Below are 16,249 nucleotides of genomic sequence, written 5' to 3' on the forward strand. Positions count from 1 at the left end.
ACACTGCCGATGTTCAATTTGCAGAACCAAATCTATCAACTCAGAGATATCCTGTGGCCGCTTAGGAATTTGCGCTAATGCATCCTTTAATTCATCCTTAAGCCCCCGATAAAATATTGCCGAGCGTTTATTATCAGGCCAATCAGTCTCCACAATTAGCTTGTTAAATTGAGCAATAAAGGCCACTAACTCTCGGTTCCCTTGTTTCAGGTCCAATAATTTGTTATCAGTGGCTTGGTTGGCGGTTCTTTGGTCAAATATCCTTAGGAACTCTTTTTTTCAAAGTTCAAAATCATATAATGCGGCATCGTTACGGGAGACTAATGGCATGGACCAGGCGGCAGCATCACCGCTCAAATAGGACAGCATGAAGGCGACTTTGGCTTGGTCCTCCTTAAAGACCACTGGCCTGCACAAAAAATGTAAAGCGCACTGGGTGATAAAAATCTGGGCCTTGTGAGGATCCCCGCTGAATCTTTCTGGGTTAGCTAAGGGAATGATGGGAGCTACAGAATGCACTACCTGGGTTGCTACCTTTGTCGCTGAACTATGTGTTGGATCATGAGTCTGCAAAGGAGTTGTCCCTGCGAGAATTTGTTCAATTTTTTGCTGTAAATGATGTGTTTGTTGCTGGGATTTTTTAACCTGTTCTCTAAGGACCCTATTTTCCTCTGCTGTCTGCGTGAGTTGGTTCTGTAACCCATCTGAGATTCCCGCTAAGGATTTAAGGTCTATACCCTCTCCCATGTTAACTCAGGTGGTTAAGGGCACTTCAATCTGTCACGAAGGCCAGGAACCACAGGAGTCGACGTAGGTCCCAACGCCCCTCCGCCCCAAAGGTCACCCGAAAAATATCTCAAGGTAACCCCTGAAGCAGGGGGGAAAGGGGAAGTGGATGAAAAAGAGAGAGACAGCCCGTAGTTGACTGCTGACGATAGCCTTCAGTAGACTACCGTCGTCATCACCTTGGGTTCTTGCTGGCGTAATTGCTGACACCTGTAGGCAAACAGAGCATGTAACCACAATTCCACTACTCTTTATTTACACTGAATCTTAATTAAGAAACTCTTTCCCCTAGAACCTGGGCCGAGGCTTCTTTCTCGCAGTAGTTGCTTTTGTTATGTTAATCCGCCTGAACCTGCATAACACAATATCATTAACACACTATACAACAGATTTATGACCTCTACTGACTACTTTGTATCTCTTGTTACCTTTTACTGACAGGCGCTGGCAGGAATATATTCAACTGTTAGGACCGGAAAATCCTCTGTACTCCTGGACTCTAGGAATACCTAACTATGAGTAAACTAAAGGAAACTAGAACAAACTCTAGATAGTTCAGTCACTATCGAGTTCTGAAGGGAATAATAATTTTCCTCTGAACGTGAAGTGCAAAGAGCATCCAAATGTCAAACAAAAAATTCAAAACCCGGTGTGTCTAGCAGCCGCTAAACAGTCTCTACACCGGGATACCTTGTCTTTAATTGTCCCACGTTGCGCATGCGATTATTTCTTCACCGGCAAACATTTGAACAGGAATTCTCAGCAAGACTTGAGCCGACAGGAAAATCGTGGCGAACAATGGAGCTAGACAGTTGAAGTGCGCAGTTCGTTAGTTGAACGTGCGCTTTGTTATGGCCACTGTCAGCGCGGCCAAAAAGACAAGACCAGCTTTTTGTCTTGAGCCGCGTCAATCTTTGACGGCCATTGTTCAATGTCAGACTGCTCATTTCAGACAAACATCGTTTAACAAACAACGATGTAACTCGATGATTCCTCCGCCACTGCGGATATTTGGACTTGATTTTAAAATGTCGATTCTTCTTGTTTCGCTTTCTAAATCAACTGACAATGGTGACGGAGGTCTTGACACCTGCCCAACACCCAATCTCTCCGCCCACTTGTTTTCCTGTTTTCCTAAATCGTCCTCTCTAATTGCTATTAGTTCAGAATAAATTCATTTGATCGTGCAGCTCCCTTTGATTGCAATGCATTCCATGACTGGATTTTCCCCAAACCCAGCAGGGCCCCCCTTTTTAGACCCCAAAAAACTCCTGATTTGCAAATATTTGTAAAAACTTTTCGTGTCAACACCATACAACTGCTGGATATCGGAGAACTGGTAAAAACCAGGTATTCCCATAAGGTCCCTGATTTTCACAATACCGCGCCGTCCCCAGTCTGAGAAGACCGAGTCTGCAAAAATTGCTGTAGGAAGTGAAATATTCCCATACAGTTGTGTATACGCATTGTATCTCCCAAGTCCACACTTCTTCCTAAATGCTGCCCATATTTTATTTGCTGCGATCAGGGTCTTAAATTTAGTTCTCTTGAAATACCTAGGGTCTGTATACTCCAAAAAAACATTAAGTGCCTCTCCCCCTAGCAATACTGAGTATATAGCAGTAGAGTCAGATGTGTATTCTGCCTCTGTTGAGGCTCCCCCTATAAGCCCAGACATAAAGCCATCTGCTTTGCTATACAATACCATTAGCAAAGCAAATGGCTTTAACTTAATAAAAGGCGAGACCTATTGCATTTTCGATGCTTGTTTGTTGTTGCGGTGAGTTGAGTCAAGGCTTGATAGCAAGTTTTTCAAGTTTGACGGCGGGGGAGGGGTACTTGTGTCAGCATTTCAAGATGCGAAGAGTGCCGGGTGGAACGGTTTCGTTGGAGGGGAGAGCCCACATTTCACAGTCGGGGCTGTTCCGTTTGCTCTTCATGCATGGGCGTAGTTGTGGTTGTTACAGTCCTGCGCTTCAGGGTTGCAAAATCGAAGCACTGGGAATCGAAGGAGTGGGATGACATGAGGCATCACTGGCAATGCAGGATTGTTACTCCAAGTACTAGAGATCTGGTCTTTGCCACTGGCTTAACCCATCTAGAGCTGCCAATGCACTGGTACTATGACATCGCACTTGTTACCACAGTACGAGAGATGTTATTACAGTCCCACATGGGATGGCTGCTGCCTACCATGGCACCACAGCCGTCTGCTCCTCACTGGCGAATGCCCCTATAATCAGCACCCCACAATGATTCCAACATTCTATGCTGCCCCCTTAAACAGATGCCTCCTCACCCCTGAAACACTCTCAACAGCCCTCCCCGATATTAGCACCCCAAATCTAACTTTTCACCCACCCCTCCAAGAATTCACCAATCACACAAATAATTCGCTGCAGCCCTACTAGCAGCCACGGAGGGCAATACTTCAGGCATCCCCACATTCCATCGAGCTAGATCACCACAGCTCCATTTTAAGAAAGACATTCACCTAAGGATAGAATAAATCCTGCCTCCGCCCCCTTTCCAAAGGAACACCCCAGAAATCTCACGGGAATCTACAGTAAAACTAGTTTTGTACCGGCAGCAGCGCCAGGATACCCACCCGGATGACAGTGTGCTTTACAATTACACATAACCACATGAAGTATAAACAAGGGTTGTATTGCTGACATGGGTTACTTTACCGTTGTTTACAATCAATCGATCAGTGCGTTTGCCTAGAAAGTTAAGGACATGAATACAGGGCCCAATATAGGGACACATTTCAATCCGAGTTTTTAATTACATCCGGGTCTGAGACCCATCAGAACCCACCCCACTTGAAGCCCTGGGCTGCCCTGAGATGAATAAAAGTGAACTGTGGCTATTGCAACAAATGCAGCACAGGAGTCTAAGACCTCGCCACCAGAGGGTGCTATGACGGGGCTTCCAATGGGTCTGCACTGTAAATCACCCACTCGCGCTTCCCCTCTGCCACTTCACCTCTAAAGACACTCACTCCCCTCTACGAGCCATTCCAACATGCCCCAACATGCCCCACTCTCACCAGTCAGAAAGATCTGCATGTAACATTACGCAGCCTGCCCTAGACGTAAATGTAACGCACAGCTGCGCTTCCCTTCAGCATCAGCATGGGTAATGCAACTGGAACACGAAACAGCTGGTTCCAGTCTGTCACAGACATACGCGCCTTTATTATATCCACACAGATGCTGTCCTACGTCAAGACACAGGTCTGAAAGACAGTGTGGAGTGGGCACAACAACTTTACATGCTTACGTTAATCAAACCGAGAATAAACACGCCCTTATCAAAAAGGCCTGGCACCAGCCAGAAATCACGCTGGTTAAATCAGAACACGCACGGTCGTCCTTTTTCGCAGTTTGCCGACAAAATGACATCAGAAGGAGGCATGTGTCGCCTTGAAATGCAGCTTTACAGTCTGAGGGTAAAAGGCAGGCGAGGCTACGATGCCCAAGGGGTTAACCAACCGCTGCCAGCCAGACTAGTCTAAATAAACCCTCAACTTCGCCTGACGGCCGCAAGCCCGTCATCGCCCCGCTGCTGCTGTTCGCGGGTTTTAAGAACATGCCTCCCCCAAGATGCAGAAAATTAGTCATGATTTCACAACTGCGTGGCAAAAGTGCACTACAACAAAAAACGGCTGAGCAAAACACACACACGTAAGAACACAAGCAAATTATATTGTAAGTTACAATATGTAATGAAGCTATTACCCCTTAAAGAATTTGCGGGAGACTGTAGTGAAGTTTACAGGAGTGCTTTATTCATTTACAGTAGGAGAGCGCCGGGGCGTCCGGTGCTCTCCGACATTCCTCGCTACTGCCATCTAAGATGGCCGCGGCGTGCTGTGTCATCACGCAGCTCGCGGCAACTAGAGAGCGACTCTACATATCTCCCTCCTTTTACATTTACATGAAAACTATGCATTCTCTTAACTCGGAAAATTATCTCCCAGTTCAGAGTCTCGGAATCTGTCAGGCTTCACCATAGCTCTGCCTGTCCGTGTGCGTCTTACCGGAGTGGTGAATGTATTCCTGGGGCTGCTCTCTGCGGGGTTCGCCACCTTGTCCTCACTTGCCCGATGACTTTCTCCCTTCGGAGTCTCCCCAACCTCTTCCGGATGTTCTCTTGTCATGGGGTTGTCTCCATTTTCGAACACCGAACTACTCACTCCTGCCCCAGGATCCGTTTCTCTTTCATGCTGTGTCTCCTCACCCACGGGTGTGACTTGGTCTTGTGGTGCCCTCTCTCTTTCTTCATTGGTCCATTGTAAAATGAAATGCGGTCTTGGGTCCAGACATTGTCATCGCTGAGCAAAGCTGCTCTGTCGTACACCTCCTTTACCTGTAAGGGTTGGCTGTATTTACTGTCCCCTTTCTTCCATAGCATGGCCAGTTTGACTCTGACCCATTCCCCTCTCTCAAGGGCCACATCTTTTACATTCCTTCTCCTGTTGAAATGTTCGGTGTATATCCTTTCGGCCTTCTCCAAGTTATGCTGCACCACTGCCGGGGCCCATTTACTAGTGACTGTCTTTTCCTTCCACGCTAGGTTGTCCTTGGAGAAGGGGTCACGTCCTCTCAAGATCTGGAAGGGGCTCTACCTGGTGTTCGTGGGTGTAATGCGATAGGCCCACAGCATACTCTGCACTTCTTTTTCCCAGTCCTTGCCCATTGTGATGGCCGCTTGTACAGATCCCATCATTACCCTATTGAACCGCTCCACTAGACCGTTGCCGGCCGGATGGTATATGGAGGTGTGTTTTGTCTTGATCCCATTCCGCTCCATGTACTTGTACCACTTTTCCAAGGTGAATTGTGGCCCATTGTCGCTCAAGATAGATCTTGGGATACCTTCCATGAGAAATGTTGCTGTAAGGAACTGGAGAACCGTTTATGTGTCCATCTCCTCCTGTATGTGCACCTCGGGCCACTACAAGTACCTATCGATGAGGACACACAAGTATTTTGGCATACCCAGGGTGTCCAATATAGGCCCTAAAATGTCTATCAACACTTCCTCCTAGAGATTCGTGGGGTTGGCAAACTTTCCTAAAGCGGGTCTTAGGGGCGTTAGAGTCTTGTCTGCTCTTTGGCACTGGTCGCACTCCACTTGGATGTCCATTCCAGGCCACCAGTACATTTATTTCGTTCTCATCTTCGTTTTCACGATACCCAGGTGCCCCTCGTGTAGCACAGCTAATAGGTGAGGAATCAATGTCATCGGGGGAACTACTTTGTCCCCTCTATACAAGAATATCCCCTTATCTCCTATGGATAGCTCCTCTCGCACCTCATAAAGTTTCCTGATTGCAGCTCTTAGATGCTTCTTTTCCGGCCATCCCCGTAGTAAACATTCTTTGACTTCTCCTATGTCCTGATCTTCTCCATACGCCTTTGTCCATTCCTGGCCACTTATCACGCTCTCTGGATTCTCCGTGAAAGCTACCAGGACTTCACTCTTGTCTGCACTGATGGGGGCTTCCTCCATCGCTGAGGCTCTACTTAGGTAGTCGGCTACCTTGTTTCTTGCCCCTGGGATGTATTCCACGTCGTACCTGTAGCCTAACAGTTTCAACATCATTTTGGCGATGCGAGGAGTTGCGCTGGCATGACCACTTGATGTGAGTACTCTAACCAGGGGTTTGTGGTAAGTCTTGAGCTTGAACCTCGTGCCCCACAGGAATTGGCGGAACTTCCCCATGGCCCACACTGCTGTCAGCATCTCCTTTTCTATTACACCGAATTTCTGTTCAGTAGGAGATAGGGACCTGGATGCGAAGAGGAGCGTCACCATTTCTCCATCTTTCCTTTCCTGCATAAGGACTGCTCCCAGTCCTTTTTCACTGGCATCGGTCGTCATCACCGACCGCCCCTGGGGGTTGTATCCTTGAAGGGGTACGGCCTGGCTGATGTCGTCTTTTATTGTATCAAAGTCCTTTTGTGTCTCTTCTGTCCATGCAAACACTGTCTTGTCCCTTATGAGCTGCCTCAGGTGGTGCGTCTTTGTGGCAAAGTATTGCACGAATTTTCTGTAATATTCAGCCATCCCCAAGAAGTATCTCACCTCTTCTTTGTTTTTAGGTGCTGGAGCTTCACAAATCGCCTTAACATTGGCTCGTTTAGGCATGATGCCTTGCTCTCCGATCTCATGTCCCAGATAGGTGAGGGACGTCATTCCGAACCCGCACTTCTCCGATTCAGCCTTAAGGCCATTGCCTTCCAGAACTCGGAGTACCTTGTCCAGCTTATTGTCGTTATCCTTTTGATCTTTGCCCATCACCAATATGTCGTCTTTGAAGTACTGCACTCCCTCTATGTCTTTAAACAATCTGTGCATCAGTTTTTGGAATACAGCTGCTGACGCTAGACCGAAGGGCATGCAGCGGAACTGATAGCATCCGAAGGGTGTTATAAACGATGTAAGCTTCCGGCTTGCGGGGGATGCAGTGCTATCTGATGATAGGCTGAGGTGAGATCAATAGTGGAGAATCACTTTACTCCTTTTGTCTTTGCCATCATCTCTTCTATTCGTGGCAGCGGGAATTTTTCCACAATGATGCACTTGTTCAACTAGCGCAAATCCACACAGAGACGGACCTTGCCATTAGTTTTCATGGCCACCACCAGGGGCGCCAGCCACTCTGAGCAATTTATTGGTTCAATGATTCCATTCTCTTCCAGTCTGTACAACTCCTGTTGTACTGCTTCCCTGACCACTATGGGTATGTTCCTCGCTTTGAGGGATAGCGGCGTGGTGTTCTCCTTGAGGTCTATCCAATGCGTAAATTTCACCAGTTTGCCTACCTTCCCACCAAACACGCTGGGAGTTCACTTTTCATCCTCTCGAAGTCCGGTAGGCTCTCTGTGCCGGTCATTAGCACCTGCGTGTCTCCTCCTGGGTTCGACTGTATACCCAGGTCACCTTGATCCATCCACCCAAGGACCGACGGGCCCTTCTCCGCCACATACAACTTGCACTCAGCGCTTTGGCCTTTAAACTCAAAGTTTAAGACTCTGTACCCAACCATCGGAATGGGTTCCCCTGTGTACGTGACTGGCCTTACGTCCAGAGGTTCCAGTCGCGGTCCTAGACTAGGTCTGATATTCTCGCTCCATACAGTCCTTTGGACAATGGTGTACGGGGAGCCTGAGTCCGCTACCATTTTAATCGGTATCCCTCTAATCATCATGTCACATTGTGGTTTCCGGGAGCGTCTGCAGTCAATACCTAGTACTTGTTCCACCACACACAGTACGTTGTCTTCTTCGTCCGGTTCTCTAACCTCTTCCTCCTCCGGTTCATGCGCCACATATTTAACCGCGGGCCTTCTCATCTTGCGGCAACATACTTTTTCGTAGTGTCCTACTATCCCGCAGAAGATGCATTTCGCCCGGAACGCCGGACAGCGTTTGTCGTGTGCCGCATGGGACTGGCTTCCACACCAGTAGCACATGTTTGCACTTTCTCTGTTCTGCCTTCTCTGCTGTGTCGGCTTTCCTGTCCACCTGTTTGGCGCATTCCCTTCTGTGGCCGTGACTTTGTTTCTTTCTGTTAGTTCTGCATCATCGACCTTATTAACCATGGGCCTCGGGCGGTTTCTCTTTTTGCTGCATCAGCGCACCTTTTGGACAGTTCTGCTTTTTTCACCATGGCAACTTCCTTGAGCGTGGCATCTCCGTTCACCCATAGTTTGTCTTGGACAGTCTTGTTTGTTGTGTGCATGACTATTTGGTCCTTTATAAACTCGTCATGCAAGACTCCAAATTTGCACGTGATCGCTAGTTTCCTCAGCGCGGCTACATAGTCGTCTATCGATTTGCCCACCTCCTGTTTTCTCTGTTGGAAATTGTATCTATCTATGGACGTGCACACTGCTGGCCGATAGTGGTTGTTCAGGTCCTCTATTGCATGTCCTAACACGTCGTCGTCTGCAGCTTGCCTGGGGGTGGGCACACGATTCTGGAAGACCCTAATCCCTTCTGGGCCTAAGTTGTGCAGCAGTATTCTCCTCATCCTCTTACTGGGGAAGGCTTCCCCTTTTTCGTCTTTTAGGGCTTCTATGTAATTCATGAAGTATTCTCTCCAGTCCTCCCACTTCATTAGGGGCACTCCCGGTTTGGGTAAGAACGGGATCGGTGTTGTGAACAAAGACGCCTATGCGCTCATCTTGGCGCGTCTTTCTGGCTCTGTTTCTTGTCCTCTCGGGCTGCCTGGCGCACTTGCACTCTCTCCGTGAGTCTGGGTCGGTTGGGGCCCCATAGCGCCACCTTCTCCTCATCTCTCTGACTCTGCCAGGGCCCTAAGTGTGTCCAGGGTACTAGCACCAGCAGTGGCCTTCGGTTTGGTGTTTCTGTCTCCTCCTTGTGCTTATACAGATGGGTGTTCCTGTGGGATTAGCTCTTGGCTCCCCACTACTGCTGCGCTCTGCCCTTTGTACCTGGTACTCTTCTGTTCTCCCAGGTTGCCTGCACGTCTCGGTTCTGTTCCTCCGCCACGCTCTACTGCTGTTCCTGTGGTTTCCTTCCCTGCTGCTCCACGTGGTGACTCCCTGTGTTCGGTGGGTCCTACTTCTGTTTTTCACTGGGCACCTTCCGTGTATATTTTACTTTTTGTGTCAGGTCCCAGCCTCGTCGCCACTGTAATGAAGCTATTACCCCTTAAAGAATTAGCGGGAGACTGTAGTGAAGTTTACAGGGGTGCTTTATTCATTTACAGCAGGAGAGCCCCGGGGCGTCCGGTGCTCTCCGACATTCTTCGCTACTGCCATCTAAGATGGCCGCTGCGTGCTGCGTCATCATGCAGCTCGCGGCAAATAGAGCGCGACTCTACACAATATAATTTTCTGGTGTTCCTACTTAACTTGTCTCGCTTTCCGTGATCTCGCACCCTCTGTGGAAAGCCTGAAGGAGGAAGAGGAGGGGGACAGAGGGGGAAGGACAGACGGATGAAGAACATGATAAGAGACGGAGTTGGACGCTTTTAACTGAGTATCCTGAGGATGGGAAAGTGATACAGACCATTCCTCAGGAAACAGCAAAGAACGCCATGCGGCTTCAATGGAGTTGAACTTGTGTGCAGAAAGAATAGGTATAAGACACACTGAAACCCAGCAGAGGTGTTCTGGTGCAGTGCTAAGATCAGACACACAGCCAGAATCAAACCTTCAGCAACAGGAAGTGTTACACCTTTCTCAGCTCAAAAAAGAGTGAACAGAGAAACCACCTTTCAACAGCGTGACTTGCTGTGGGTGAAGCGGCAGCACGGCTGCCACGCACGGATCGACGAGAGTCAGCCCATCCTACCTGACAATTCAACTCATTCCTGGCCCCAAAGTAAGCCCAGATGTCCAGTTACGACGGGGAGAAACATTTGAACCTCAAGCAATGGCCGGTTTGTGCTATAGCTGCTCCGAGATTTGACCCTAATCTCTCACAGGCACGTGGGCAGGGGTTCTGTGCACGGCGCCCCAGAACGTAGACTTTTCCCTTTTTGAGACGACCCACTTGGACGGGCTCGCCTGCTTTCCTTCTGAAGTAAAAGGTTTCTTATCTTTATGGGGCCATGTGTTTAAACATGGCCCCATAAAGATAAGAAACCTTTTACTACAGAAGGAAATTAGGTGAGCCCGTCCAAGTGGGCCGTCTCAAAAAGAGAAAAGTCTACGTCACACAAACCGCTTTTCCAATGGCTGGCCACCGTTTAGCATAAACCGTGACGCCGGCCAATGGAAAAGAGGGGCTGGGCTTAAAGCCTGTTACTGAAAGCTACTGAAAAAAACATAAAATCTCGCCGAGCGAGCTGCGTATGTGCTCAGCCACGCCAGGCGAGACCTCGAAATGAATGTGTCCTTATGTAACACAACTGGTGCTCATGTAAAGCGACTGTAAACCTTATAATTTTGGATCAAGTTTGGCTATATAAAACTTCGGGGAAAAAATCTGACTATTGCCTCCCTAGCGCTGAATGCTTGCAATACAGAGCTGTCAGGCATTGGGTGAATCAGCCTTCAACTTGCCCCATGTCTCCAGACCGATGACCAAATTTGAAAAATGGCTGAATATTAAGTTTTATAACAAATGACTTTTCTCCGATCTCTGCACACCCCCTAAACCCCTAGCAAATCCTGAGTCCAGGGCCCTGGAAAAAGGAAATGGACTGTACATTCACGCCCAAGGAATGGACCAACATATTTCACATAGCCTGCACCTCTTCTCTCAACACTGTGGGGAAAGAATCAATTCTGAAAAATGCCCATTATCACACACTGTAAGACTTTCAAAATGGAAATCCATCTCCCCCAGGTACTCGTTGGCATAATTGTGGCCAGTCTGCACCCTTACCCGTCTGCTCTGGAGATTCCCCAAACTACAGAAATACTGGGAAGTGGTACTTACAGACGTTGCAGAGATATTTGAGACTGACATCCCTTCTTTCCTAGCTATACGTTGCTCGGCCTCCAGAACCTGCTGACCTACCCCTTTTGCTCAGACACAGGGAGAGCGATACAATGGTTCTCACTGTGGCCAGACAAGTTATTGCTTCTAAATGGGGCAATGACACCACGCCAGCCCACTCAGATTGGCTGCACAGGCCATAGGATACAGTGGCAATGGAGAAACCCACAGCCTCTGTGGAACGAGCGATGCCACACTGTGATAAAATGTGGGGACCATGTCTTCGCTTCTTGGCTCAATAGTATCTAGAACTCACCTACCCCCACTATCTCCGGGTGCTCCGCCTAACAAAAGCCCACTCTGCCACATAGGCATCTTGGATTGTACCCAGGCCTCCTGAACAGTTACCCTTGTTTACTGGAGTATTCTCTGCAGAGCTACATATTCCTTATTAAGACCACAGGACTCATCACCCCTCTTCCTACTCCCAATTTCTCCCCATCCACGTTGGTCTGTCACCTTTCCATCCTTTCTCCCTTCATTCTCCCCGCAACTCATCCTGCCTCACCGGCCTCTGCATGTAGGTAAATAAAATACCAATAAACAAATTTGAACCACAAAGGTGTAGTTTGCTCACTTCTGGTACCATAAAGCTACAATGCAACCACATTTTGAAAACAAAAAGGGAGACAGCAAATCTCCGCCCTTTAAATGCAGTCCAAGCAAACAAACTTCCCAAGCATAGAAAATGTGTTTATGCAGTAACCACTATGAATTGGGCTTGACATTGTTTATCTAAGGCGTGCATTGTCCCTATTCTATACCCAAGTGATTTGCTCATGATACATGACTTACGTAAAAATACCTATATGAAATTTCAAAGGACAAGACTGGTGCACTGCATGATGGGAAATGTGTATTTCAAATCAATATCCTAGTTTAAGGCTCCTGGGGAAACAAAAGCACTTGATGTTTTTTATTATTTTTGTCAACACAACATGCCACAGGCTTCCTACCCAACACATCTCCTAGAACCACAGAGTTACTCTCTCCTCATGCAGCTGCTCTGTACCTCTAGTCCTCAACATCTTGTCATCCGTATCTACAGAGGGGTGCTGAAGGTAAGGCAATGGAAATGCCTCCCAGCAGATGCCAAGTTCAGGACCCCACTGATGGATAAGCATTGGCAGTTCTCCTGCGTGCAAACAAAAATGGTCTCATTAAACAGCAGACACGTGGGCTGGTTTCGATTTTGGCAGAGAGGGTAATCCATCCTAACAGAGACGGAGTGTCTTCTTCACCAAACTGAAGGTCCTGATTTACAGACAGGCAGACCTTTTTCATGTCAGCCACAGAGACTTCTCTGTTGCTGCAAAACTCCTCCTACAGAGTAGGGGCCTTCGCAGGTTTGGCCAATCGGCTGACCAATTTACAATGGGCAGTTGAATTGCAAGTTTTTACTCTCCTTAACTGCAGGGCTGGTGAACAACTCTAGATTTGTCAGGGAGACAACCCTCTGTATTGCGGAAGTAAAGTACTCTTCCCATTGATTGCTACACTATAATTGTACTCAGGCTATTTTACACTCTCGCAAAAATCATCTCCTATGGTCTGGCGGTTGACCCCAAATGTTTACACTGTTGTTGTTCAGTAGCTGACTTTACTCATAGAACTTCGCTATGCCCGCGAGTTACTGGGAGACAACCTGTATCACCCTTTCAATGATCACAGATTACTTATTGGTGTGTTGCAATGTGGCACTTGATGGCGAAATAGATGGTGGCTGTGCTATATGATGAGGCTCAATTCCAACAGTGAAGGAATGCATTTGAAAAAATAGTGTATTGTAATGATTCAGTCGACACCTTCTCCCTCATAGCTCCTGACCCCAAGTCATCTGGCACACCCTCAGATTTACTTGCTGAAAAAGTCGAAGGGACAGGAAAATGGATTTATGGCCAGATGTACAATCCCACTGGTTACATCGTTTAACTGACCTATGTACTTATAGGCCCATTCACAAAATTCCTAATCAGATTGGGTCACAGTCCGACCAACATAATTAATATTCATGAGGTATTTTGCAAAATCGACTCACTCTGAGTTGGCAAAATCAAAGTGATGGTGGTCTGGAAAGGTCAGTGGACTATCATCACTGTGCAGTGGCGGGTCCCTCTGCACGGATGTGGTGGGCTGAAAAAAAATACATAAACTTGCCATGCAACACAGCCCAGTGGAGAACATGCCAAGTGCACATGATTGTTTGGCTGGCACTAGAGGGCCAGTCAAGCCTTCATGCACATGTAGGGAGTGAGCGGAAACCACTCCTGCTCCCCCTGTGGCGGGCCAGCCCTGCCCGACCTGGCTGGAGCAAAGAAAAATAAAATGATAATAACTTCTTGTTATTATCATTTTATTTTTATTTTGCGCTGCTCAAGGAGTGGTAGGGCAACGCTCCTCAGCCTTAGCGGAGGAGCCACCACTGTCACTGTGACTTGATTTTAAATAAAGATTATTTTCTATGCAGCCCGTTTATTTTAAAGAAAACTGGGCAGCTTTTAAAAAATCATCTTTCTTTTTAAAGTTTAGCTGAAAATTTTCATTTCTGCTTCTCCCCGTAAACAAAGAGGAACAAACAAACGGGCTTTGCAAATCAGTTACCACTCCAATTTTAGAGTCATTTATTTTCCAGTGGTTGCAGCTGGAGTTACGGTCACAAACCATTGATACATTAGATACTGATTCGGTATTGGGAAGGGATGCCCACAACACACCCTTTCCAAATACCGAATCAGTATCCAGTTGCAATCCCATTTTAGGAGTCTCTAAAACTTGACCTACCTTAAAATGGGACTGGTATATAGGAAATTCTTTTTTTGCATTTGGCAACATTGAATTGGAGTGTTTGCGACTGTAAAAAAGGTTTGTACATCTGGCCCGTAATGTTTTTGCACTGTGTTGTGCTGCTGATATATAACCAAGCTCAGTACTTAACCCTAAAATTCTTGGTAGTGGAGACACATCCGCAGTTATATTGCGTAACTATATCGATATGCCTGAACCTTTATATATTAGCGTTAACAACTCATGTCATAGCATCTGATTGTACAAATGCTACATGTCGCACTGTCAATATTGCTGTAACTACTGTGATTTTTAAAATCATAAATATAATTTTAAAATCTTAATAATAATAATAGTAATAAATATACCTTGTGAAAAGATGTAGACATCTTCCACCATCAATGGACCTGCGGCAGGAAGAGGAGCCTGCATCGGTTGCTTGTCATAGGGGAAAGAGTTTGATCCTTTCATGGTGCCCTCGGCTCCTTCTATCTCATCATATAGGTTTTCTGCATAGTCAAAGTTGTCTCTGTAGTTTTCGCTGCTCGCTTCTGCTTCGTCTTCTGCTTCATCTTCTGCTTCATCTTCTGCTTCGTCTTCTCCCCCCTCCTCATCGTCTGGTTCATCCTCCTTTCCTTGTCCCACAAGCTCTTCTTGCCACTCCCCATGTGAGGCCATTGTGCTATGCTGATCTGTTAAAGTTAAAGATGATATTAATTATGCACCAAACACCCCTTGAAGACTTTAACATGTATAATTTCACAAAAATGACAAGTCCTGTCCTCTAGTACCTTTAATACATGACAATGAGGGACTAAACTTCAACAATGCTTATAATAGTTGCTAAAATCTGGAAGCCTAATTTCAGTTTGCATTGTCATGCGTTGAGCTATTCAGGCGTGTGCCTGCTTGCTTCCTAAACCATTAACCCAGTAGCGTCATTATCATATTTCACACAACTAAGGGCCTCATTTGTGAGGTCCTACCGGCCCTAATGCCCCGCTGAGACCTCACTTTTTTGACATTCCAGTGGTGCAATGTGCCATTGGCATATTTATAAGGCCACGTAAAACCATGTTATGTAGTTTTTCATGGCCTTATAAATATATGCAAACCACCAGAGCACACTGTTCCTATGGCCAGGTGCAAACAGTCCCCCGTGACCTTAAAAAAAGAGAAAAAAGAAGAGTGAAAAGGATTCCTAGGTTAGGGACCCACTCAAGTAAATGGAAGACCACTCTTAGGGCCATATGTAGGTAATTTCTATTTACCAATTCCTAAATACCAAATTTTACCGATTCGGTATTTAAGAATCGGTAAATAGTATGTAGGTAAAAAATCTGTAATTCTTACCGATTCGGTAATATTAGTTATTACCGATTCGGTATTTACCGAATCGGTAATAAGGAATACCTTCCCGTTCATTCCTATGGGCCTGGTGGCCCATAGAAATGAAGGGGAAGCCATTCACTATTACCGATTCTGTAAATACTGAATCGGTAATAGGGGGAGCATATTCAAGGGTGGCAGGGTGTCACATTGACACCCTGTTGCACCCCTGAATCGTGCATGTGTGCACATGTGGCGCACATCTGTCACATGGCACCTTTAAAAAAGCACAACATTGCTTTTTCAAAGGTATTTGATATTTACCACCAACTTGCAGTTGGTGGTAAATAACGAATCCTTAAATCAAAAATGCACTCACTTGAGTGCTCCCTACATAGGATTTAACGATTCAGTAATTTACCGATTCCGTATTTTAAGGATTTGGTAATTTAGAGATTCCTTAAATTACCGAATCGGTAAATTACCGAATCCTTAAATCCAGCCACCTACATTAGAAAAAGCTAAATACCGGTCGGTAACGGGAAATTTACCGATTTCGGCCGTTACCGACCGGTATTAAGCTACCTACATATGGCCCACTGTCCTCTGATGACCTCACACACCCGAAGGATGTAATGCTTCATCCGCGGACCCCCTCTTGTACCGGACACTACCAAAAACCTGTCAGGTAGTCACCTTGGAGGCCAACGAGCAGTTTTTGGCATTGACCAACAAGTTATCCTCGACAACTGCGAGGACCAGCCCCTACATAGATACCGCTGAAGTTATTTGTGGCCTGGAACAACAGAAACATTTCTTTTAATTGTTTCCAACATATGTCCGAATATTTACGTGAAGAGGGA

General features: G+C 46.7%; 1 protein-coding gene across 1 annotated transcript in view; it reads right to left on the reverse strand.

Annotated features, from left to right (window-relative positions):
* The window catches only part of BANK1 (B cell scaffold protein with ankyrin repeats 1), a 2,350,097-nt gene that overhangs the window by 426,339 nt on the left and 1,907,509 nt on the right, over positions 1–16,249 (reverse strand). The window contains exon 9 of the mRNA XM_086961584.1: positions 14,426–14,749. Coding sequence (XP_086817710.1) covers positions 14,426–14,749 — 324 coding nt within the window. The remainder of the gene's footprint in view (positions 1–14,425; positions 14,750–16,249) is intronic.

Source organism: Lissotriton vulgaris, chromosome 3_1 (genome assembly GCF_964263255.1).
Source record: "Lissotriton vulgaris chromosome 3_1, aLisVul1.2, whole genome shotgun sequence".
Taxonomy (NCBI): domain Eukaryota; kingdom Metazoa; phylum Chordata; class Amphibia; order Caudata; family Salamandridae; genus Lissotriton; species Lissotriton vulgaris.